This window comes from Anopheles darlingi, chromosome 2 (assembly GCF_943734745.1).
Source record: "Anopheles darlingi chromosome 2, idAnoDarlMG_H_01, whole genome shotgun sequence".
NCBI classification, from domain to species: Eukaryota; Metazoa; Arthropoda; class Insecta; order Diptera; family Culicidae; genus Anopheles; species Anopheles darlingi.
Window position 1 is genome coordinate 90,799,402 of NC_064874.1, and position 22,500 is coordinate 90,821,901.

General features: G+C 50.7%; 6 protein-coding genes across 13 annotated transcripts in view; 3 read left to right on the top strand and 3 right to left on the bottom strand.

The window, feature by feature from the left end:
- LOC125949695 (NPC intracellular cholesterol transporter 1) overlaps positions 1–1,205 on the top strand; it is a 27,490-nt gene extending 26,285 nt beyond the window's left edge. For all 3 annotated transcript variants that reach the window (XM_049676976.1, XM_049676977.1, XM_049676979.1), the window contains one exon: positions 1–1,205. This exon is cut by the window's left edge and continues 2,081 nt beyond it. The gene's annotated coding sequence lies outside the window, so the exon portion shown is untranslated.
- On the bottom strand, positions 1,205–3,033 carry LOC125949696 (uncharacterized). Its single transcript, XM_049676982.1, has 3 exons — positions 2,846–3,033; positions 1,532–2,785; positions 1,205–1,458 (listed from the first exon to the last, which is right to left on the bottom strand). Exons 1-3 carry the CDS (start codon positions 2,915–2,917, stop codon positions 1,255–1,257), a joined length of 1,530 nt encoding a protein of 509 aa, XP_049532939.1. The 5' UTR covers positions 2,918–3,033; the 3' UTR covers positions 1,205–1,254.
- Positions 3,034–9,743: 6,710 nt separating this feature from the next.
- On the bottom strand, positions 9,744–11,635 carry LOC125951678 (uncharacterized). Its single transcript, XM_049680649.1, has 3 exons — positions 11,472–11,635; positions 10,127–11,386; positions 9,744–10,034 (listed from the first exon to the last, which is right to left on the bottom strand). The coding sequence occupies exons 1-3, from the start codon at positions 11,514–11,516 to the stop codon at positions 9,843–9,845; spliced, it is 1,497 nt and encodes a 498-aa protein (XP_049536606.1). The 5' UTR covers positions 11,517–11,635; the 3' UTR covers positions 9,744–9,842.
- A 1,851-nt stretch (positions 11,636–13,486) lies between these two features.
- LOC125949090 (argininosuccinate lyase) lies at positions 13,487–15,250 on the top strand. Its single transcript, XM_049675786.1, has 2 exons — positions 13,487–14,808; positions 14,904–15,250. The coding sequence occupies exons 1-2, from the start codon at positions 13,591–13,593 to the stop codon at positions 15,168–15,170; spliced, it is 1,485 nt and encodes a 494-aa protein (XP_049531743.1). The 5' UTR covers positions 13,487–13,590; the 3' UTR covers positions 15,171–15,250.
- A 648-nt stretch (positions 15,251–15,898) lies between these two features.
- Positions 15,899–22,500, bottom strand: part of LOC125949083 (mucin-19) — a 48,078-nt gene continuing 41,476 nt past the window's right edge. For all 6 annotated transcript variants that reach the window (XM_049675777.1, XM_049675779.1, XM_049675778.1 and 3 more), the window contains 3 exons: positions 22,101–22,500; positions 21,866–22,025; positions 15,899–16,040 (listed from right to left, as the gene is read on the bottom strand). The exon at positions 22,101–22,500 is cut by the window's right edge and continues 14 nt beyond it. In XM_049675777.1, the coding sequence (XP_049531734.1) occupies positions 16,016–16,040; positions 21,866–22,025; positions 22,101–22,500 (585 nt within the window). In that variant the 3' untranslated portion in view covers positions 15,899–16,015. The remainder of the gene's footprint in view (positions 16,041–21,865; positions 22,026–22,100) is intronic.
- Positions 17,235–20,414, top strand: LOC125949086 (carotenoid isomerooxygenase). The gene is made up of 4 exons (XM_049675783.1): positions 17,235–17,959; positions 18,096–18,490; positions 18,560–18,706; positions 18,789–20,414. Exons 1-4 carry the CDS (start codon positions 17,528–17,530, stop codon positions 20,167–20,169), a joined length of 2,355 nt encoding a protein of 784 aa, XP_049531740.1. The 5' UTR covers positions 17,235–17,527; the 3' UTR covers positions 20,170–20,414.

Sequence of the window (22,500 nt, forward strand, 5' to 3'; positions counted from 1 at the left end):
GGTGATGGTAATGGTGTGCAGTGTCACACTAGGCAAGCATATCGATGACATGGTTCCACGCTGTTGTCAGTCAAAGAAATCTAAATCAGGTTCGGCAAATGGCGGTGGATGAGGATGAGTTCAGAAACAGAAACAAGCAGTCCGGTCTATCCTAGTTCCACGGTATCGCTCACGTGAAGAGGAAAGATGCATACAACATTCAATGTCTAGAAACACAAAAACCAATGATACCGTTTATTGTATATAGTGGAAACCCAGGCAACCATCACAGCATCCGGAACAATCGTAAAACCGAGGCACTGAAGGGGTATTCAAATCGGTGTACCTCGGATACGAACCAAATGCAAAGCGGTGGCAGCGACAGCGGTAGAGTAGCGCGAAACGTCAACCGTTTAATTTCGGGCAGGTAGAAGTGTCTGAGCAAAGCTACCGAAACAGTTCGATAGCTGGTTCGTGTGGGATTGCAGCACACTGAAACGCCATGACTGCTACGACTGTTCCGTATCTTTTTTCTTTTAATCTGCAGACTCAAGCTTCTTGTGATTCCATTTATAGTAAATTGCAAAAGTATTCTCTTTCGTGTCCTGCACTCGCCGGCAGAGGTAGGGTAGTATGTGGGATGTGGTTAATATATTTCTAATTAGAATGATGTTGATCGATTCTTTTGTTGTTGCTTTAACTGGCCGGTGGATACAAGCACTATCGTTTCATACAAAGCGTCTCAGCCTATGCTGATTTAGTTATGACACTGTTTTGTAAGCGACTTCCTCCGTTGGATTCTGGCCAAAGGCTGATACGTTATTGCAACGTGGTCGTTTCCGTTACGCAAATATTTGTTTTGCTTGTTTCGCTTGCCGTTGATTTCACAACAGACGAACGGGTGAAGCTTGACATTCTAAAGGAGAGGGCAAGAGGATGGGTGCATAAGGGGCAGATATATGAGGGATAAATGAATTATTTGAATCGTGGAGCAGAAACAAACAGGAAAAAATACGAAGTTATGAAAATAAATAATGAAGAGTAAAACAAAAAGCCTAAACCTTGCATCTATTCAGCATCGCCAAGAAACAAAAAGAAACAACTGCATGATGGAGACGCATGGCAGCTCGTAAAAGGGAACTCGGTTACTAGGCAACTAAGTTGGTGCATGCGATCAGTATCGGGAAGAGCGCGCTTTCAACTGGACAGAGAACCCGAGTTCTTTTCATAGGAGGCGGAAACCTCTTTTATTTATCGAAGAACGCAACTCGTTTACTACACAGCGTTGGCTCCGCTAATGTCACAGCTCGCCATGTCTACCCTCAAGCCCTCGACCGCAATGACCTGCGCGAACTTGGCTGCTGTAACGCACAAGCTAAGGCGCTGCAGAGTGAATCCGGTTTCCTGCATGGTGTATTCCTGGAGGTAGGCCAACTTGCCCTGGACCGTCGAAGTGAGCGTTTGGTAGTGTGTGCCCATCTGCAAAGATACAATGGACCGTCTCTTAGCTCTGGTTCCGAGGAGTGGAATAATTGGTTGCAATTGTACGTACCGCAGTGACGCAATGAGAACCGTCCGACAGCTTTAGGCAGACACTGACCGCTTCCGTTAGATTTTCCACATCGTAGATAATCATCCGTACGATCAGATCCGTCATCTGCTGTAGCGTGTACAGGCGCGTTTGCTCAATGTCCTTACACTCGACTTGGTCGTACGAGGTAATCGAGAACTGGTTTGTCAAAAGGTCGGAATACTTTTTATAGCAAAAGGTAGCATAAGGACCGGAAGCGAGCAGCGAACGGATCTGGGCCAAGATCACGGGGCAAAATTCTTGTTTGAATAGGTTATCAATCGAGGCGGTGGACGCAATTGATCTATTCAACGTGACGGTGTAGTTCGTAAACAGTCCTTCGAAATTATACGCGTTGTTCAGTGTCGTGTTAAGCGTTATGAGCGTAGGTTTGAAGCTCGAGTTGTAGGTGCTGATGCTCTCCAGCATGCTCTTGCTCGTGGTTAGAATTTCGGTTTGCGGGATGTACAACTGATCCACCATGTCCGTTACCGCCACATTGATGCTGGCCCCGATATTGATCAATTCTCCTTCAAACGACTGATCAGTAAGAGTCACAGTGTCCATTTCGCTCAGCGCTGCATCACTGGCGGTAGTGATGAAATCGTCGGCATCCTTGATGTTATCTATCAGCTCCCTGGCAATGTTCGTTGTGGACCCAATGGTCGCTTTAATCGCCAACAACGCATCCTTCACATCGGTGTAATGATAGGGAAAGACGAATTTGTTAAGAAGGTTTGTGTTTAGGGGCGGCGAGGTTACAGATGCAGTGCGGGCAGCTGCTAGCCCCGCTCTCAGAGCTTCCATCGTAGAATTCAGCGTATTGAGCCGTGTAACTAAATCCCTGAAGTTGATGTTCAGCTTGTCCCGCGTGATATTGCTCTGCGAAGAGATTGCGGCCATCGGTACGGTAAGTCCAGTTTGCAACAGATTACGAAATGATACGATGCTCGCGAAAACCGGTGCGAACGCAGCGTTTACGTTGTTTGAGTTGTTCTGGGTAAGATAAAGTACTTGATCGGCCAGTGCCATACCGCCGGCGGCGATACCGATGGTAATATTGGTGATGCCCGTTTTTATTTTGACCATCGCCGGATAGTCGTTCACAAGCGGGGTGTTGTACGCATCGAGATCATCAAAGGTTGTCTTCATGTCCTTAGCTGCCGTCGCTATAGTCGACGTTGCTGGGATCCTTAAATTGATACCGAGGTCTGGGTTTGGCTCGGCTGCTGTACCCTGTCGGATGAGCGGATCATTATTGGTTGCTCTCTCCCATTCCCATTGCCGTCCTCTTACCTGCAGCAGAGTTCCCAGCACCACCAGCAGCAAGGCTATCGCCCCCTGGCCGCTCCTAGTCGCGTGCTTCATGGTTCTGGATCTCTCGAGGAGGATAATTAGCTTCGCGGGCTTCAAACGGTTTATTACAACTTTGACCGAAAAGCGACCAAATTGGTCTCGAACACTGTGCGCCGTGGTTTCAGACGAGCGAGAACTGAATAGGGGAGACTTCGTGGGCGATCGTCGTGGCAGGCAGCTGTTGCGCTAACTTGCATCTGTGTACATAACAGGAAGACGAGCGATGTGGGGCTCTGGCCCTGGCCAATGTGCCAACACAGATAGGTACAGATTGGCAGATGTTTTCGCTTCAGTTCTAAGCTATTTGGCAACTCGTAGTGCCTTTGGCCACGCCCCGAGTCTTGTTTAACTCAACGAGACGTGTCGCCCGGGGGGATATTATGAGCAGCTCATCGGATGAATCGGCCAATTGCACTGAATTTATCATTTATTTATTGAAATGGGTCTTTAACTTGTAATATGACGAATTGCACGCATTGTACCTTCTCTTCTGACTGACGACCTCTTGACCAGGGCAGAGGTATTCGTCTCTTTCTCCTCACCTTCGTTCAACTGCAAAATGTATTACTATATCCGAATACAGAAAAAAGATTCTTCTCTTTCCGAGAAATGCAAGCATCGAGGATATAACCTTGGATGCTATCCTCTCAAGGACACTGGCTTGCCTCGTGGAACACCGCTTGCTGGTGTCTGGCACCACAGAGACGGTTCGGCGGAAAGAAACGCAGCTGTACACACAGATGGAATACAGACAACGTGGGGAAAGGTGATGCAGCACTGGATCCCTACCTCTACTTCTTCTTTGTTCACCCTTCCCCCGGGCCAACCCGCCATCATTTCACAAATGCAATACCACGCACAGGTCATGCCTGGACTGCACGCGGTCCGACGACTGAAGCCGTCCACGTGCCAGAGATCGTTCGTGAAAGAAATTCACTAACAGCTACTAAATTGCTGCTTCCAGCTTTTCACTTTATTGACATCGTTATTATTGGACGGCTCGGAGCATGGCTTGTCGCCGATTGTACTAGACATTGGGCCCACTCGTTTCGCATTTGGCGACAGCGGATACGATTTTCTCGGCGGACAGCACCAGGTCGTACTTGGCAGTGGCAAAGCAAGCGCCAATGCGATTGTAACTAGCCGTCGTTTCGAGTATGGTCAGATCAAGCAAATCCTGCTGTTTTGCCACCGCTAGAAGAGCGAGCTCTTTGTAGGCTGGTCCAATCTGAAGCATGGGAATGGGAGGGAACATTACAACGTAAACGCAAAAGGTGATCAGATCGATTACTTACACTTTTGAAGCAATCGGCATATGTCAAATATAGATCGTAGCATGTCGCCGTATGGTCTGCCCAGTACTGAAAGTCGTAGACCAGCTGATCGACGAGCCGGGGAACGATCGCGAAAATGCGCTCCAACCGAATCTCTTCAATCTGGTAGCACTTGGTGTAGTCGTCCACCGCGTTCTGAAGCAGCACGTCGAGCTTTGGCCAGTATTTGTGGAAACAGTACTCGGCCCATGGACCGGAAGCGATCAGTACCTGCAGTACCGCGCGCACCGGTTCGCACAGTTGACTGTCGAAGAACCGATCGAGATAGTCGTCGAGTACCACCACCTTCTTTAGGTAGTCGGTAAAGCTTTCCGTAAAGTTTAACGACAAATCACTAATTCTTACGTCATCGTAGGCGATGTCGAATTGATCCAACACAGCTTTCATATAGGTGTCAGCCTGGAGATCCGAGAGGTAGTAAATATCCGGCAGCTCGTCGTACCTGTACTTGGTAAGTTCGTTGAAGATGTAATTCTCTACCGGCATGGTCAGCGGCTCGACGTTCAACTTGAAGGCGGCGTAGTGTCCTAGTGCATCATTGGCAGCCATCATCGCCTGGGTCATGTAGCTCGACAGATAGGTATCTGCCATCTGCAGATGCTTGAGTGTCAGCGTGATAATGTGGTCAAAAAGCGGCAGATCGGTTTGGAATTCATGTAGGGTGCGCTTGAATGCGGCCATTTGAACTGGCGTAACATAGTGCCGGATGACTTCGGGTGCAATCGTCGACGAACCGCTCACGAGTACTGCGGTGGTGATGCTTGCATTGAGGCTTCCTAGCTGGTTGTTGAGACGGGTCAGCGTACCCTGGAGCCGTTTACCGGCATCGGTCAACATTAGATTGATAGCCGGACCGACGGCATTTTGGATCGTGGTACGCTGTGGTGCTAGACCGCTCAAAAGTTGCGTTTGCAGCGCCGTGACGGCTGTAAGAGTATCATTGAATACGATCGGCAACGATCCTGTGCTGTTGGCGAGCGTCTCCAACGCCGTCGTCACCGATTGTCCATCGGTCGCGATCCGTGTAGCGATCGTGCTGAGCGCCGTTCGTAGCGTATACAGTCGGGTGTAGTTTGTAGTTAGGGTAATGTTATCGGGCTTGATGTCTTCGAAAGTAACATTGGTCTGACCAGCGATCGCAATTACCCGTACCGCTCCGTTGATGGCCCCGTCAATACCAAAGTCTGGTCTCGGACTTCCCTGTATACCCTGCTCTCCCCACCCATCCGAATGTGACGTAAGACGATTAGTCGATTGTGAGCCCCCAGGAACTGGTTACTTACCTGAAGATAGCCTAGGGCCAGGATGGTCACCACCCAACAATAACAACAACCGTAAATGGGATTCTTCATTTTCTTCCAAAATCGATAGTAGAAACAACCGTTTAGCACCGTTTCACGATGCACTGTGTAGGGAACACGCAATAGAAGTTTGTCCGTCCCAAAGCTTCCTTACCATCCGCCACTTGCCGTTTCTTGTTGCCGTCAGTCGTGTTTGAACAGTTGAACCGCAGCTGACTTGCGCGGCGGTTTGCACAGAGTTGCCAGTGGAGCGTGTGGATTGAAACCGTTGGCCAAAAACAAGTGGTTTTATCTTGCACGAAGTGATCCGTTTCGGCGAGATTGACGAATACGGGTACCGGTCTTTTGTTTAAGCTTCCCTTCCTCAGGCAATGAACCCGTGGAGACATGAAGGACATGAAATGCGCTCGACTAGTCCGTTTGACACCTCAAATGCAGTAGTAGGCTGTCGTGATGGCGATACCGCCTTCTGTGGAACAGTCATGGTGGATCGACGGATATACAGACCAAATATTCGTCAGCTTCACGAGGACCATACAGTGGAAATGATGGAAAAAAGAATCCGAAATCAAACGACTCATGGACTATTATGTTGAAACCGGGCTGTATTTAACAAAACGTGCAAACCGTGGGGGGAAACGCTGCCCACTTACCCCCTTGAACGCCCCCTTCGAATCTAGGTACTTCCTTCGACTTCCTCACCAGATTCATGGGAACCATTGCTAGATTCATGGCTGGATTCATGGTTGGACTCATGGCCTGATGCATTCCCAGATTCCTCGGAGTCTTCGTTGCTGTGTGATTCGTGGCTACCGTGCATGTGGCCATGTTTATCGCAGCTTCGCAGCTGATGGCTGATCTCATGAATATCGTGAAGCGTAGTGAAACGTGTGGCCTGAACACAAGCTGTTAGCCGCTGAATGCTGGCGGCCAACTCGTGTTCGACCAGATGCCTAATAATGTCGTACCCCTGCAGCAACAGTCCCCCGAGCTCATCGTAAAAACCAGCTTGCTGCGATGAAAAGAAGAAAGAAAGGAAGAAAACGAAGTTCAATAAGGATCGCTTGGCTTGGTTACGTCGTCCCGGGGTGGAACGGATTCGTACCCTTCGCAGACACACGTCAGCGTCCGTGCACATCTCGGCACAGACGGTTAAGTTTTCGACCAAGTCCTCGAGGTTGAAGAGCAGCGACTCTGCCAGTATCTCGACGATCTTGAGCAGGGTGCGGATACGAGCCTTCTCCGAACGGAAGCATTGGCTTGCCGAGTAGTAGTACTGATCGAACAGCTTGAACACCCGCGGGCTGATCCTGGAGAAGCAGAAGTCGCTCGACTTGGAACCGATCAGGACGCGAATCGTTTCCCTAATCAGTTTGCACAGGTTGTCCTTGAAGAAGCCTTCTACTCCTTCCTCCACATTGAGGGCATTGCCGATGTAGAATGTGAGAGTGACATTGTAATAGGACTGCGTTGTCGACACGATAGCGGGGCTGTATGAGTCCAACAGACTATCAAACGATGGGGCCGCATCGGAGAAACCCGTGATTGGTCGCAACCGCGGCAGCAACTGGTTGTAGGCGCTCAGCTCCGAGGTGGCGAGCTCCCCGTATTCTTCGGATATATGGCTCAACGTGCTCTGCGCGAGCTGTTCGACGTGGTTCTCGAAATGTTTCAAATCATGTTCCTCGTACTCGGTGAACTCACGCTTTGCCTTTCGCACGATGTCCTGCAGGAACTCGTCCGCCTCGTGCAGCTGGGTCAGCGTGTTCTGCACCACGAAGCGTACGGCCGATGTCGCCGAATGGATGTTGGTAACGTCGTTTCGGACGTCGTTCTGCGTCTTGGTTAGCACATGGCGCCGCACAATGTTTGAGGGGATTGCACCGGAATCGTTGTGTTCTGCGGCAGCCGCCTCTACCTCGCTCTGCAGCTTCTGCAGATCGTTGCGTAGCTCCCGGAGTACCTTGCGCAGCTCAGCAAACGAGTTGCGGAACTGCTGCGCGATGTACGGCACACCGTTTTCCACCAAACGCCGCAGTTTGGTGTTCAGTCCACTCTTCACTAGTAGATCTAGCGCACCGATGGCATTGTACACCTGTGTGAACCCATTCGATACCTGTCCATTACTGTTGGCGAGACTTATGATGCTATTCAACAGGGTAAGACCGGAGCCCTGGAAGCTCGAACCGATCGAGAGGATATCGTTGCGCACATCGATGAGCAGCTGGTAGCCCGACTCTAGGTTCTCTGAGGTAGATGTTTCAGCCAGATTGTCCAGGCTGTTGATGACACGCCGAGCCGCTCTGATCACCCCATTCCGGCCCGGGGCCACGATTCCACGGATACCAAAATCCGGCTTTGGCATCGCTGTGCTGCCCTATAAACGTGAAACACCATTACGAACTGGCACAATGGCGACGCTGTGAAGCACACTGAAGCCTTACCCGCAGCAAACCGAGCAGGACGACGGTGGCCAAGATGGCCGTTGTGAAGCATTTACCCATCATGTGAATCACTTGTGGAGGAAGCGACAACTATACTAAACACCCCGTGAAACTGTCACCGGTGAACCGTGGGTGGTGGTCGTTTATAAGCTTATTGTCCCACAGGCATCTATCGAAGGGCCAGCAAGGGCCAGGCCAACTACATCAACAACCCCGGTTGGTACCCGATTGCACCAGGAAAAGGGGAAAAACTAACAAAATGCAGCAAGCGGCTATGCTTTCGGTTGATGGTCTGTTGCAATCCAATCGATGTTACAACACCGGTTGGTGCCACATTTGAGCAACCAAGATAACGCAATCTTCCGCAAGATACCACCTTTGTCACGTTGATGGCGACATCTTTCGTTCGGCTCACCAGATATGACACCAGATTTAGGAATGGGCCATCGATAGCGATTGACCGATCTAGCCAGCATTCTTTGATACGATCTATGAGCGAGAGGATTACATAGAGCATGGAGGTTATAAGTGAGGTGTAAATGATTTTGAGTCTATAATGATTTATATGTGTTCTTCGCTAAGTGATAAACATGGTTGCGGTTCATGTATGTGTCTGTGTGTGATTCAAGATTGAAGAAGCTGGATTATATAAAACCTATATATTAGCTTTATACTTTTTTCTAACTCGTGCTGTAATCAAATGAATCAAATGAAATGCAATGAAATGAATCAAATGGAACAATGATTGTAACAGTCTGAGTTATGAATGCAAAAAGTGCGCCACGTTTTTGGTTTAGTTTTTAGAATTTTAGAAAGTTAAAAGTGATGAAACACGACTTCATCTCGAAGATTCAGATGCTTTAATTTACTCATAATGAAATTTGCGCAGTGTTTCATGACATTCCTTCAGATGAATGTTTCGCTGGTTTTTCAGATACCGTATGGCATATACAAATAAAAGTTGCGTACTTTCGAACGCCCATAACTTGAGAACGGATTAGCCGATTCCGCCCATTCTTGGCGCTATGGATTCGTCTTCTGTCCTTTTGTGGCAAATTGTTCTGTCCTTTTATGACAAATTGAAACTTTTTGTTGTACTGGCTGTCCACTTCATAGCTTACTTGATTTGATATTATTTCAAAACATTGGATAAAAACCTTTCAGCTCCAAAGCATACTTCGATGAATTCAAAATTATTACTCTAATTTAATCATCATCGTCTACTGGGGTACTTTTATTTCCTTAATCCATCAGGCCACGGTAGTGGTATCAAATATAAGGCGCTGCGCCAGACAGTTATGTTGTTACTTGCTAGATAAAACCTGTAAAAAGTAGCGGTACAAAGTACATAAAAAAATTAGTGAAGCTATCGTTATGAAACACCTCATTTTGGATTTCTGGCTCTCCAACCACACTCAACACTATAATTTAAAAATTCAAGTTACATACATCTTCTAAAGATGAAAACGTTGTTCCAGGGTACGAGGCGCCCTTATTCGAGCGAAAACAGGGTGTGGCTATCATGATGAAAAACAGTGTAGTGGCAGTACTCACATACGTCTCTGGCACTGTTCAGAAATGATGAAGCCTTTTTAACTGCTTGCAAAATGTGTGTAATAATATATTGTATGTGAGAAATGGCGAACGAGATGCAGATACAATGCATTATTATGAGCGTTGTATAACGATCCCCACGCGAGAATCGAACTGATGAGAACAGAAAAGGGCAAAAAGGATACGAGGGGAATCCTGTCACGGAATACCAGTCGTTTGTAAGCACGATATCATTCAACTTTTATTGCTTTTATCCCAATCACCATTCACCGTTTGTTGTGTCCCCCATTAACTGGCCCTCAAGTTACACGCGTTTGTAGCATTTCGTTGTCTCCGAGGAGTAGAAGTTAGCCAGAGCAGCCTTCGCCGGGAAGACAATCTTGACGCAAGCGCCCAACCGCTTCGAGCTGGCAACCGATTCGTAATTAACTAAATCCTTCGTAGAAGCCACCAAAGCGGTAGTTTGAGTGTCCAGGGCGGTGTAATAATCATCAATCTGCAAGAGAACCAGAAAGAATATGGCACACCAACGAAAGTGAGTTCATCGCGTGGGGGAGATTTTTTTTCCGGCTCATAGAGCAAACATACCGTATCGAAGCATCCGGGCTGGGCGGCTGAAGGAAGTGCTAGGCAAACCTTCAGGTTGTCCAAGATATCCTCCACGTTGAACGAGAGCTGTTTACCGATTTTGCCAAGCACTTCCTGCAGATGGAACAAACGGATCAGCTCGTTCTGGAAGCACACATTGATGTCGTCGAGCGTTTCTCCGATGATGTTGAACAGGAAGTTCGAGTACTTCTCGAAGCAGAAGGCACTATCCACACCATTGTTGATCAGAACCTGGACGGATTCCCTGAGCGGGCCGCACAGCATTGTGGCAAAATTGGTATCCATGTCAACTACCAAGCTGGCCAGTGACGTGTTGTAGGTGGTGAAGTACGTGTCAAAGATGGTACCCGTAAGGCTGCTGAACGTAGCATTAAGTCCGCTAATTGCCTCATCAATGGTACTATTGGCGTAGAACGGTGTAAGTGAAGCAGAGATATTGGTGAGCAGGGTCACCGGGCCAGTACCAGCAGCCGTGGACAAGTCGGTGTAGATGTCCGATTTCACCTGCACCAAGTTATCCCGGTAGGCTTGCAGGTCCATGGCGTAGTCAGAGGTGATTTGTTCACCTTCCAGTTTGGTTGCGAGGATGAAATCGTCGGCCGTCTTCAACTGCCTGATCGTCGAATCGATCACTTCGCCCACTGACGGGATTCTGGCGTATAGATTACGCACCTCAGCGGTCACCGCGGTGACGCTCTTCGTGGGGATTTTGCTCTTGATAATAGCGTTGGATACGGTTGCCGCATTGCCAGCCGCGGTTTGAGCGGCCTGTACGTTTGTCTGTAAAGCCATCAGTGCGTTTTTCAGTGCAATCAAGGTGATGTTCACTCCACCGAAGGCATCGGCAAGATCGACGATGATGCTTGTATCGGGGGCGGTATTGTTGGTCAAAATAGTAGTCTCGTTCGTTAGACTACTACCATTCACCAAAAGCTGGAAGCTTTCGATTTCAGTGTACACAAGACCGAACGCTGTGGCCACCGGTCCAGTGGTACTGTTGGAGAGTGTATTCAGAGCTGTCGCTAGGCGTCCGCCTTTGGTCAGGACGGCTGTGGCGATGGACTGAAGGGCCGCATTCATGCTGTCGATCCGTCCGTACGCCGAGGTAAGGTTGACGAACTTGTCATCCAATTGATCAAGTCGGTTCTTCAGCAAGGTGATGGCCACTGTCCCGATGTCGTTCGCACTCGGTACGGTGCCCTTGATGCCCAAATCTGGGCGCGGGATGGCCCATACCGACTGCAAATAGAAACATGGCACCGATTAAGGGAGGGAGTTGCGAGATTCCCCTTAGCCAAGGGGAAGATCGAACGGATTCACTTACCAGCACGGCACCCAGCAGAGTTAAGGAAAAGAGTGTCGCCTTCATGTTGCAGATTGCCGGTTGCTTGTGATTTGTCTCACCCTCTGTTGTTCACCTTTATAGTCCAATTCTGGGTTTCATACACGTCAGCTTGCTGCTGCCAGTGGGTCGTGGATGCTGCTACCACTGTTCACTGTTCTCCGCCCCTCCGTCCCTCGCTAAGGTCACGGAACGACCGAATCGCGAATATTACCCCGCCGGTATGACACTCCCTTTGCACCTGTGCAAATAGGCGCACTCGTCGTTGCGGGAACCGAGAGCAGAATCGAACTCCGCAGCGTGTGCGTCTTGTCATGTCTTAGTGGTAGAATTTCATCGAAATTTTGAGCAGATGCATGCATCGTGGCACCACCCCGTGGTGCATTGTGCGATGTGGCTGCCTATACAAAGATTCTTGTGCGATTGGTGGTCGCTTAACACATTCATAATTTCAGTTTGATATTCGCGGAACGGCAGCAATAGGCAGCATCATGACGCAGATAGCATGGATAGCTTGGACCTACATCGGGGCCAGCTGCACAAATCATGTGCGAAACAGACGACGTGGTTTTCCAGGGTAGACGACAGTGACACACGCCAGACTCAATTCCTAGTATTAGCCAGCCAAGAGAGACCTTCAGCAGCAGGACTCAGCAACACGAAACACGCCACGGATCGTACCATGGTCATGCGGTGGCGTGGAACCTGGCAAACCGTTTACGCAGCTGCGTTTGGCCAAGTGCTCCCCATCGGTATACAGCGATCTACACGCCCGCCGTCTGCTCATCCATCGGCGTGTAGATCTCGCTTTGCTGCGCTGCTTTTTTCTCTAGACCGCACGGTTTTCGATGGATGCCAGCAAATCAATGCGCCGAATCATATTCGGTGATCTGAAGCGTTTCCTGTTGACGGTGTTGACAGTTAAAAGCAGAAATACGCCGCCCTTTCCCTCTCATTATCTCAAAAGCTGCGATCGCAGGGCTTCGGTAGCCCTCAATTCTAGTTTTGAGTTTTTAGTTTGAACCATTTCATAAATAGCTGTCGATCAATTGGGCGCAATTCAGCTAGATGGTTAAAACAAGATTTACCCATGTATTTGGTACGATATTTTTTTACAGTTTTGAACGGAGAATCTTTCATCATCATACAGCAATTGAATGCTAAAGACACCTTATTGTGAGGAGCTCAATAGCATCACCCATTTCTTAAATAGCATTCTGAAATGCTATCATTCTGAAATACAGCCTTTAAGAAATTTGCGACTGTGTTATGATGGCAATTGAACAGTCAGAGCTCAGATCATATAGCAATCGATGTCACGTTCTACGGTTCTATGTCCACCTTTGAGCCAAAGGGAATTTTAAAAAGGTTTTCTTTTTTTTAACATATATAAGGACGGACGAGCCTTACGTTTAAAGGTTTTCTTTTTATTAGAATTGAAATGAAAAAATATTTAGATTTTCGATATTGAATGCACCATCTATGATTTTTTTTTCAAAGTAAACTATGGTTTTTTGGAATGCCCGATTGCATTGTGGTGCACTGTAGTAGAAACACCAGCGAAGAGCCCAAGAGGGTCTGAGCTCTATCGCGGATCACGCGTGTACCACCTTTTCGGCAACGCCATGCAGCGTTTTGGCGCAGTAAACAGGACGACGCGATAAGCGAGCTGTCTGGTTGGCTGGCAGCAGGCTGGCTTGTGCGTATGCGCGTGAGTTACCCCCGACAGAGTACGGCCGCCGCCAGCTGTGGACGTCGACGGGTCACTGATGATTACGTTCCAGTCCCGGATTATCAGTGCTCAATACAACGCAACATCAGACATGGGGACCTGATGTTTGGAGGACTGGCTAGCTGACTGGCTGACTGGCCGGCTTTGATAACCTTTGTTTTGACCTTCGCTGACGGTCGTAACCGATCGACGCGATGTCCAATCGTGGCCAGTGCTTGGCCAAGCCGGGTTCGGCCAGAAGCTGGCTATTTAAAGCCGGGCAGGACAGTCTTCCAAGTTTTACAATCGCGCACGTTGCATTGCTAGGACACGCGTTCATCCCATCTAGGACAGTCTAGTGAATCGGGTTTCCGGAGTGTGTATGCAGGGATGAGTAACAATCAGAGTGTTAACGGCAGTGGGATGGTGGTTTCAGCGGACAACCATCACCAGCAGCAGCAGCAGCAGCCACAGCAGCCGCAGCAGCAGCAGCAACCCACCTTCAAGCTGTGGGGTGGCCGCTATACGAAGACGACCGATCATGTGCTGGCTAAGGTGAACAACTCGCTGACGGTGGACAAACGGCTGTACGCGCAGGATATCGATGGAAGCATTGCGTACGCCAAGTGTTTGGCCGAAGCCGGTCTGCTGACGCAAAGCGAGTATAAGGTGATCGTGTACGGGCTGGAGACGTGCAGGGCCGAGTGGAGCAAGGGTACGATCAAGCTGCTGCCCCGAGATGAGGACGTACACACGGTAAACGAACGCCGGCTGTGCGAGATCATTGGTCCGCAGATCGCGGGCAAACTGCATACCGGGCGTAGCCGCAACGAGCAGGTAGTGGTGGACATGAAGCTGTGGATGCGGGATGCCATTCGTGATCTACAGCAGCAGCTGCTGGAGCTGATGCGCGCTAGCTGTGAGGTCGCCGAACGTTACCTCGAGGTACTGATGCCGGGTTACACGCACATGCAGCGTGGCCAACCGGTACGCTTCAGCCACTGGCTGCTGAGCTATGCGTTCTACTTCCGGGAGGATTTTGCCCGGTTCGCTGAGTTTAGCCGGCGTATGAATGTGCTACCGCTGGGGAGCGGTGCGCTGGCCGGTAATCCGTTCAACATAAACCGTCACAAGCTGGCGGTCGATCTGGGTTTCGACGATGTGTCGCAGAACAGCATGAACGTCGTCAGTGATCGGGACTTTGTGGTGGAGTTTAATTTCCTGTGCACGCTCGTGGCCGTCCACATGAGCCGGTTGGCAGAGGATTTGATCCTCTACTCGACCAAGGAGTTTAACTTTATCGAGCTATCGGAGGAGTACACGACCGGGAGCAGCCTAATGCCGCAGAAGCGCAATCCGGACAGTTTGGAGTTGATTCGCGGTATGACGGGGCCGGTGTTTGGGCAGCACTGTGGTGTCCTGATGACCCTCAAGGGTCTCCCGTCGACCTACAACAAGGATCTGCAGGGTGACAAGAGTGCCATGTTCGGAGTGTACGATCAGCTGCAGCTCTGCCTCACGCTGATCACCGGTGTCATCCAGACGATGCGCGTCGATGAGGATCGCTGCCTTAGTGCACTCGGTTACGAGATGCTCGCCACCGATATGGTAATAATATTTCGATAATGATCCGATCCGATAATGAAACTATCTTTAACATGATTTAACCCGTCTGCTTTTCTATTCCCTCCTCCTGGCGGCAGGCTTACTATTTGGTCCGGCGTGGCATCCCGTTCCGGGAGGCGCATCACATCTCGGGCGAGGTCGTTGCTCATTCGGAGAAGATAAAGATACCGATCAACAAGCTCACGTTGGAGGATCTGCAGGAGATCTGTCCACACTTTGACGAGTCGATTAGCCGTATCTGGAACTATGAGAACAGTGTCGAGCAGTACACGGTCGTCGGTGGCACCTCGAAGCTGTCGGTGCAGGAACAGATACGCACCCTGCGAGCGTTCATCGAGACGTGATCTACAGACGGATGCTCATAGAGTTTAGAGAACAGTTTATTTCGATTATACAGTACCCGGAGTCCCGATAGTCCGGTGTGTGTGTGTGTGTGTGTGTGTGTGTGTTACAGTGCATGTGTCGGATGCTGTCAGGGCAGGGGTGTGCTGTGTGTGTGTGTCTGTGTGTATCGCTACAATAATATAATCGATAAGGTGTACCGGAATATTGAATACCTTAGCGCTTAGAGCTACGGGCTGTGTAAAACTAGAATATTATGCGTTATTAACCGCCAAAATCGTCGTTTAGCGAAGGGAAGGAGGCCTACAATATGATCACAACACGTCCCACGTACATGCTCACTGCACGCTAGGTCGGTTTCTATCTTTCAGGCAAATATATAAAACAACGAAAACCACCCCGAAAAAAGTACTGCGTCACAATCTTTCACTTGCTTGCTGCTGCATCGCATCGCGCATTTGTCGTAATTACTTCCACGTGGAACATTCTGGCAGGGTTTTTCTTTCTTTCTTTCTTTTGTTGCCGGTCCTATTCCGATTCCGCTATTTCCGCTCAAATCTCATTCTCGCTGTCGCTCATCATGAGCTGATGCTGGTACTGCTGTTGGCTATGATTTGCTTTTGCACGACCTCTTATCAACCGCGGGTTTTTACTCCCCCCCCCCCGGGGGTGGTGGTTTTGCATTTCTGTGCTCCACGCACTCCCGATTCTGGACTCGGCTAGTCTATTTTCGTAATGTTTAGCCCCCACGCAGTGAAGCAGTGGCCGCTGTTAGTCCGTTACCGTTCCTATGCCTGGACTTCCCCTCACGCGGACTGATTGTCGCTCCCGTCGTCGGTTGAACTCATCATCGATAGTGCTTTCTGGATGACCTGCAATCAGAGAGAACGACGCAATCGAAACGAAACGGTCTATCAGTATTAGCGGGCATCGTAACAATGGCGTCAGCAGAGGGAGGGAGGGAGGCAGGAGGGAGGCAGAAGACAAGTTCAGAAGGGAGAGCGTCACCGACGCTCGCTGTTAAGGATTATCTACTGGATGGATCATTAGATGAAAACACAGCTGATTAGTTCATGCACTGAACAGCAAAGTACATCGCATTACTACTACTATTACTACCACCTTTGGCCATCTGTGATTTAGTAGGACGGCCATGTCGCCATTGGCTAGTGAACCAGTTCAGAGCAGTTCCGGCCGGATTCCGGCAGCAATCGGAACACCGGGACTAACTGCGCAACGTGCGCAACAGTATTTTGCATGGCTGATTAGCGAGTGAAAGTAGCACTGATAGCAAAAGTGCATTAGCTCATTAGTGCACAATGAATTGATGATAGCCCGCTACTGCACTGGGGCATGTGTCAGATGAATGTCATCACCTAAAACCACCACCATTTATCGCATCTAGTACCCAATCGGTTATGCGGTTCTTAGTAACACGATCTAGCTACGCAGCACGAAATTTAGCGCGATAGCTAACCCAGCCTACTAGAACTCGGACGACCTCGCGCTCTAATCATGCTTAATCGGATCAAAACCCTCTGTCTCGTCCAGGAGGATACTCAAATGACATGACGAACACTTTACACTTCCAACAAATCACCACAATTGTCCGCGCACGAAGGTCAAGGGCAAAACAAGCAACTGGACCCTCCCTCCCGGTCGTACTAGGGGCTGCACGATTGCCGTAAATTAGCGAACGCATCACAGTTCACTGGGGCTCTACCACAAACGAAGGGTGAATGATGAATGTAGTGTGGTCGACACTAATAGTATCGAGTGAGGATAGTCGCCATTCGTGACGTGACACCGGACCCAGCAGCTATCCCATTGGGAGTTCCCAATTCCAGTACCTTCACCACAGTGATGCAATAGGGTCTGGTCTGGTCGGTTTGATTCTATCGGATTTGCTTGATTACACACTCTAGCAAGTTTGGATGTTCGGAAGGTGCTGTGCGTGCGTTGTGCGTGGTGTCTAGAATCGGGACCTACCGTGATCCTAATACAGGTAAGCGTGCGACCTCGGCAAGGATGGAGAAAGAGCGGAAAGAACGAGAAGAAGGAAGCCACAAAACGTTCGCGACATCGTCCTCTGGTGGGCTTCAGGGCGGTCTCGATGGCGCATGTCCCATGTCCAGTGTACAGAGCCCGAATTAGCCGTAACCGTGCCTCTAGGGAACCAGCCAGTTTGTGGTTAACTCTCGTGGGGATATGGTATCCGCTTGGCGTGCCGATTCGATCGGGCAGCTAGAGGTGCATATAAAAGCCTAACTCGGGCATTGGAAGCCATCATTCCGCTATTGTGAGTGGGAAGTTTTTGTGAAGCTCCCGTTGTCCGAAAGTACTATCTCCCGCCTGCAGCATGGATGTTACGGTGGAGGATTTTTGTGAAGAGACCAACTTCAGTGAATCACCGTGTCCGAGTCCGTTTGATGCGAACATCCTGCTGAACATGGGCTTCCTGCAGATTAATGGACGCTTTACGCCACATTCGGCGCATTCGTCCGCTTGCTCGACGCGAAGCTGCAGTTTGGCCGCTACACCCGTTCCCCCGGAAACAGCTTCGTCAGAGACGGGTCCCGGACCACAGCTTACCGTTCCGGATGATCGCGATGGATCAACCGGTCCCGGGCCTCGGGCACGGAAGTGTTCCCTGGTTACCGTGCCGACGGAGGCTACCAAGTTCGAGATCAGTGGCCGTGCCACTCCCGTGTTCACCTGGAACCCAATTCCAACATCCACGAACGTGATTTATGCACTCAGCGAGACCAGCCAACAGATAGTGTTTTCACAGGTGACCCTCTGTGTGTGTCCAAGTGTGTGTGTGTGTGTGTGTGTGTGCTGTGCTGTGTGCATCAACTGCAAGGATGCTAACAACTTTTGTATGTATCATGCTTTCCATCATCCAACTCATCGTCTCTCTTTAACAGCTGGAGCAAGAAGCAGAGACGGAAACGGAAGGAAGCATCTCCGGTGTTTCGAGCGACGCGGAATCGGAGTGCGGAGAGCTGGAGCACGACGACGCCACGAACACCGAGCCACGTGCACGTCAATTGGAGCACAAGGACCCTGCTGCGGCTGCTGCTGCTGCTGCTGACCGGAAGCAGCAGGAAGCGCCCAACAACAACAACATGTACCCCAACTGTGACGTCAACGTGTGGTTGCGTTCGTGCGAGCAAGAGATTGTGCAACCGATCGAAGGCACGGTCAAAGGTACGGTTCCCGAGTGGCTCAATGGCAGCCTGCTTCGTAATGGTCCCGGCAGTCTGAAGGTTGGCGACATGATGTTTAACCATCTGTTCGATAGCTCCGCCTTGCTACATCGGTGCGTCCTTTTGCTATACGGCTTTGCTATTGAGAGGGAGTAATATGCTTTCGTCTTTCGGTTCGCTAGGTTCAACATCAACGAGGGCAAGGTCACGTATCAGTGTCGCTTCCTGAAGTCAGACGCGTACAAGAAAAACACGGCCGCTCGGCGCATCGTGGTTACCGAGTTCGGTACGAGTGCCGTACCGGATCCGTGTCAAACGATCTTCCAGAAGTAAGTGGCGAGTACAGATTGTACAGATTCAGCTATCTAGTCGACTGATCGCACGATTTGCGACTTGTGGTTTCTATCGTAGGGTAGCGGCCATCTTTAATAAACCCGGTGCCAACAACTCGGACAATGCAATGATCTCGATCTACCCGTTTGGCGATGAGTTCTTTGCGTTTACCGAGAGCCCAATCATCCACCGGATCGATCCGGAAACGCTCGATACCGAGGCCAAGCTGAACGTGTCCGATTACGTTGGCATCGTCAACCATACGTCCCATCCGCATGTTATGTCCGATGGTACGGTGTATAACCTGGGCTGTTCGGTGACGAAGACGGGCCCAGCGTACACCATCATCTGCTTCCCGCACGGCGAGGGTATGTTCGAGAATGCGCGCATCGTAGCCTCGGTACCGGCTCGCTGGAAGTTCCATCCCGGTTACATGCACACGTTCGGCATCACCGAGAACTTTTACGTGATCGTGGAGCAACCGCTCAGCGTCTCGGTACCGACGATGGTGGTGAGCCAGATTCGCAACAAACCGATGGCCGCGGCACTGAAGTGGTTCGAGAGCCAGCAGACCTACATCTATCTGCTGGACCGCGATACGGGTGAGCTGCGGCACACCTACCATACCGATCCGTTCTTCTATCTGCACATCATCAACCAGTACGAACAGGATGGGCACGTTGTGCTCGACATCTGCTGCTACAAGGATCCGGCCATGCTGAACTGCATGTACGTCGAGACGATGCGCGATATGCAGAACAATCCGGATTACGCCAAGATGTTCCGTGGCCGGCCACTGCGCTTCGTGCTGCCATTGCAGAAACAGAAATCAGCCGGCGGCAGCAGCAGCACCAGCAGCAGTAGCAAGCTGCCAAGGGGCGTCAGTGTGGACGATGCCTCCTGGACCGACATGTGGCAACACTTGGCCAACGGTGCGGAGAAGGAGTGTCCCGCTGATGATCGCCAAACGGCAGGGCTGGTGCTACAGAATCTGGTACGACTCGCCGGTACCAAGGCAACGGCGTACGTCATGCCGAACCGGACAATCTTCTGCAAACCGGAGTTGCTGTGCGATCTAGGATGCGAGACACCGCGCATCTACTACGAGTGCCATCTGGGCCGTCCCTATCGCTACTTCTACGCCATCAGCTCGGACGTGGACGCCAGCAACCCGGGTACGCTGATCAAGGTCGACGTAATGAGCAAGAGCAGGCTGACCTGGTGCGAGGAGAACGTTTACCCAAGCGAGCCCATCTTCGTCCCCGGGCCGGATCCGCAGTCCGAAGATGATGGTGTGGTGCTGGCGGCCATGGTATGGGGCCGGGAAGAGGAGAACCGTGCGGGTCTGCTGGTGCTCGATGCGAAAACGTTCACGGAGCTCGGTCGCTGTGAGTTTACCACACCGGGCCCGGTACCAAAATGTCTGCACGGATGGTTCCAACCTTCCCAGCCGAAGTAGTAATACCAAGTTAGTGCCCCATGCCGACACGAGACATTTCTGAGCTATTAATCAATATGCATCTTAACCCCCCCGAGGGCGAGTAGATTTGCGCTGTGCTACCTGAACTGCCGGGACTATCTTGGTCGTTTGCTAATGATGGATGGAAAGTTTAGATAATTTAATTGTAGTAGGCCTGTGCGTGAACACTGGAAACTGTCAGCATCTCACACATCTGAGTAACCTATGTAGCTCGTTGACGCGAAGACGTGAAATACAAACGAACAAGTCGTCAAGTGAAGCGTACGAATTGGCCGTTCCAAACCTTATCTAGGCGGGCGATACAGGCAACGTGCTTAGATGGAGCGTCAGATGTCAATGCACCGCGGGAAGGTTAGTGTTGATAGTGCGGCTTCTAGAGAATCCCAGTAAAACCGATGACCGCGAAACCTCTAACGCACGCGGATCACGCGACGGATCACTGCGGAAACGCGTGCCCTAGGCTCTAGGCGCATCCGCGGGAGGCGATGCGTACGTTCCGCTCAATTGACGATTGCTGCTTATCAGTGTCGGTCCCTTGCACGGAACGCCGGATCGCACAACCGCTCGATCATGGTATGCTGGTACGAACAGGCATGGTTGGTTGCACTTTGCACGCGGACGTGCAACGCGGCGCCAGTGGGTCAAACTCGGCCAGTGCGATAAGCCTGTTACGAGACAGCCCTTACTATCGTCTTCCAGTTAAATCATCATCAGTAATGACCTGCTGCTTGTCGTTTAAATGGGTTAATTCTGAAACCAGCATTCCATGGTGCGATTATCAATCGATTAAGAATTCTAGAAAGGATATTCGACCCCGCATATGAAAGAAGCCGACGATCCAGCCCGTAATGTCTTTGAGGTCTAAACGGAGGTTCAGGGAGGCTCAGATTGAGATGGAGCGATGGTATCGACATTGAATGGGATAAACCGGAAGACGAAAGAGGCAACCGTTCAGTACCGTTCTATAGTTATAGCGCCGGATAAGTAAGTTGTAAGTATTAGAATATTCCAGGAATGCTCAGCTGCGTGCTCCTCGGAAGCAGGAGGCAGTAAGCTGATCCCGTGTCCCATGGCTAGAGCGTCAGTAGTGGTCAGTACGCGGACGGATTGTTATCTGGTGGAACCGCGTGTTGCCATTCCCATTTGTTACGGACTGGGAAAGAAGCAATCGATGGAAAGGTCGTGGTTGTGGTGGAAGTATGACAAAATGCGGATTCACCTAGTCGGATCGATATCACCGATCACCGATGATGTTACTTCACCAACATATAAGGACAGATAGTCACACCGGCACCGGTACGATCGGTCCGTATGAGTAAAGCCGTAGCGAGCGGGGCCGAAGCAGAGCGAGTTGGAGATGGAGATGGTGGTTGTGGTGGTGGTCGTGCTTGCCACCGGTACCGTGGCAAAAGCGCACTCGCGAGCAAGCACACAGCAAGGCATTAGCGAGCAGCGGGCGCCTTTATGCAGCTGCTCCCACTAGGAGCAGATGCACTGCTGCAGCCTACGGTGGCGACGGTGGCGTGCCCGAGGATGCAGCTTTTGGTCGCGCGAGTGGCGTGATATTCGCGACGATTGGCGCCGCACAACCTTGGCCACCTTCGTTGGGTGCTGCTGAAGCTGCTGGTTCCGCTTACGCCGCGGTGGCGCTACGATAAACGATTGCAATACGTACGTTGTGGTGGTCGCGGTGGTCAACAGTGGTGGCTGCGACGGTGCTGCTGTTGACGAATGGACCGAACCCGAGATCGTCTTAGCCGAACGCGTCGAACTGCGGTGCACGTGCGAACCACTGACGCTGGAATGATCTTCCCGTCCATTGGTGGATCCGTGACCTAAAATCAAACGATATTTAAATAATTTAAACTGGTTCGCTGGCTGACTGTCAGACTCGCTGACTATCAACCTACCGTGCCTGGAGGACGAAGTCCGTGGTGAGCCGTTTGACCGCTCGCTACGATACGTCCGGGAAGAGGATCCTGAAAGGCGCGCTTGACCGGTGCTGCTATCCCGAGCCGCCTCACGGCATTGCTCCTTCGAAACGTAGCGTGTACGGCGTGGCCGACGCGGTGGCTCAACGGCACTACCATTGGGCAGATCCTCTGAGGAGCTTGCGTTCGTAGAATGAAGCTTTTCCTTGCTGCCACACAATCGTACAAGCCGCCGCGTTTCAGCTCCGGTCGTCGACAATTGGGCACGGCTGCGTCTGCTCGAGCTGGTGACACCATTCGAACTAACGGAGGATGGACCCCGAAGGGAGACACTTCTCGTGAAGCTTCCCTCTGCCCGTCGTCCAATGCTTTCGTTCGA

Bases quoted from the DNA above. Each gene is read 5' to 3' on its own strand.
- LOC125949696 (XM_049676982.1), bottom strand. From the start codon at position 2,917: ATGAAGCACGCGACTAGGAGCGGCCAGGGGGCGATAGCCTTGCTGCTG. The intron at 2,786-2,845 runs GTAAGAGGACGG...CTCATCCGACAG, and splicing joins TGCTGGGAACTCTGCTGCAG to GGTACAGCAGCCGAGCCAAA. The intron at 1,459-1,531 runs GTACGTACAATT...GTATCTTTGCAG, and splicing joins GTTCTCATTGCGTCACTGCG to ATGGGCACACACTACCAAAC.
- LOC125951678 (XM_049680649.1), bottom strand. From the start codon at position 11,516: ATGAAGGCGACACTCTTTTCCTTAACTCTGCTGGGTGCCGTGCTG. The intron at 11,387-11,471 runs GTAAGTGAATCC...TTCTATTTGCAG, and splicing joins CTCTGCTGGGTGCCGTGCTG to TCGGTATGGGCCATCCCGCG. The intron at 10,035-10,126 runs GTATGTTTGCTC...GTTCTCTTGCAG, and splicing joins AGCCCGGATGCTTCGATACG to ATTGATGATTATTACACCGC.
- LOC125949090 (XM_049675786.1), top strand. From the start codon at position 13,591: ATGAGTAACAATCAGAGTGTTAACGGCAGTGGGATGGTGGTTTCAGCG. The intron at 14,809-14,903 runs GTAATAATATTT...TCCTGGCGGCAG, and splicing joins AGATGCTCGCCACCGATATG to GCTTACTATTTGGTCCGGCG.
- LOC125949086 (XM_049675783.1), top strand. From the start codon at position 17,528: ATGGATGTTACGGTGGAGGATTTTTGTGAAGAGACCAACTTCAGTGAA. The intron at 17,960-18,095 runs GTGACCCTCTGT...TCTCTTTAACAG, and splicing joins AACAGATAGTGTTTTCACAG to CTGGAGCAAGAAGCAGAGAC. The intron at 18,491-18,559 runs GTGCGTCCTTTT...TCGGTTCGCTAG, and splicing joins AGCTCCGCCTTGCTACATCG to GTTCAACATCAACGAGGGCA.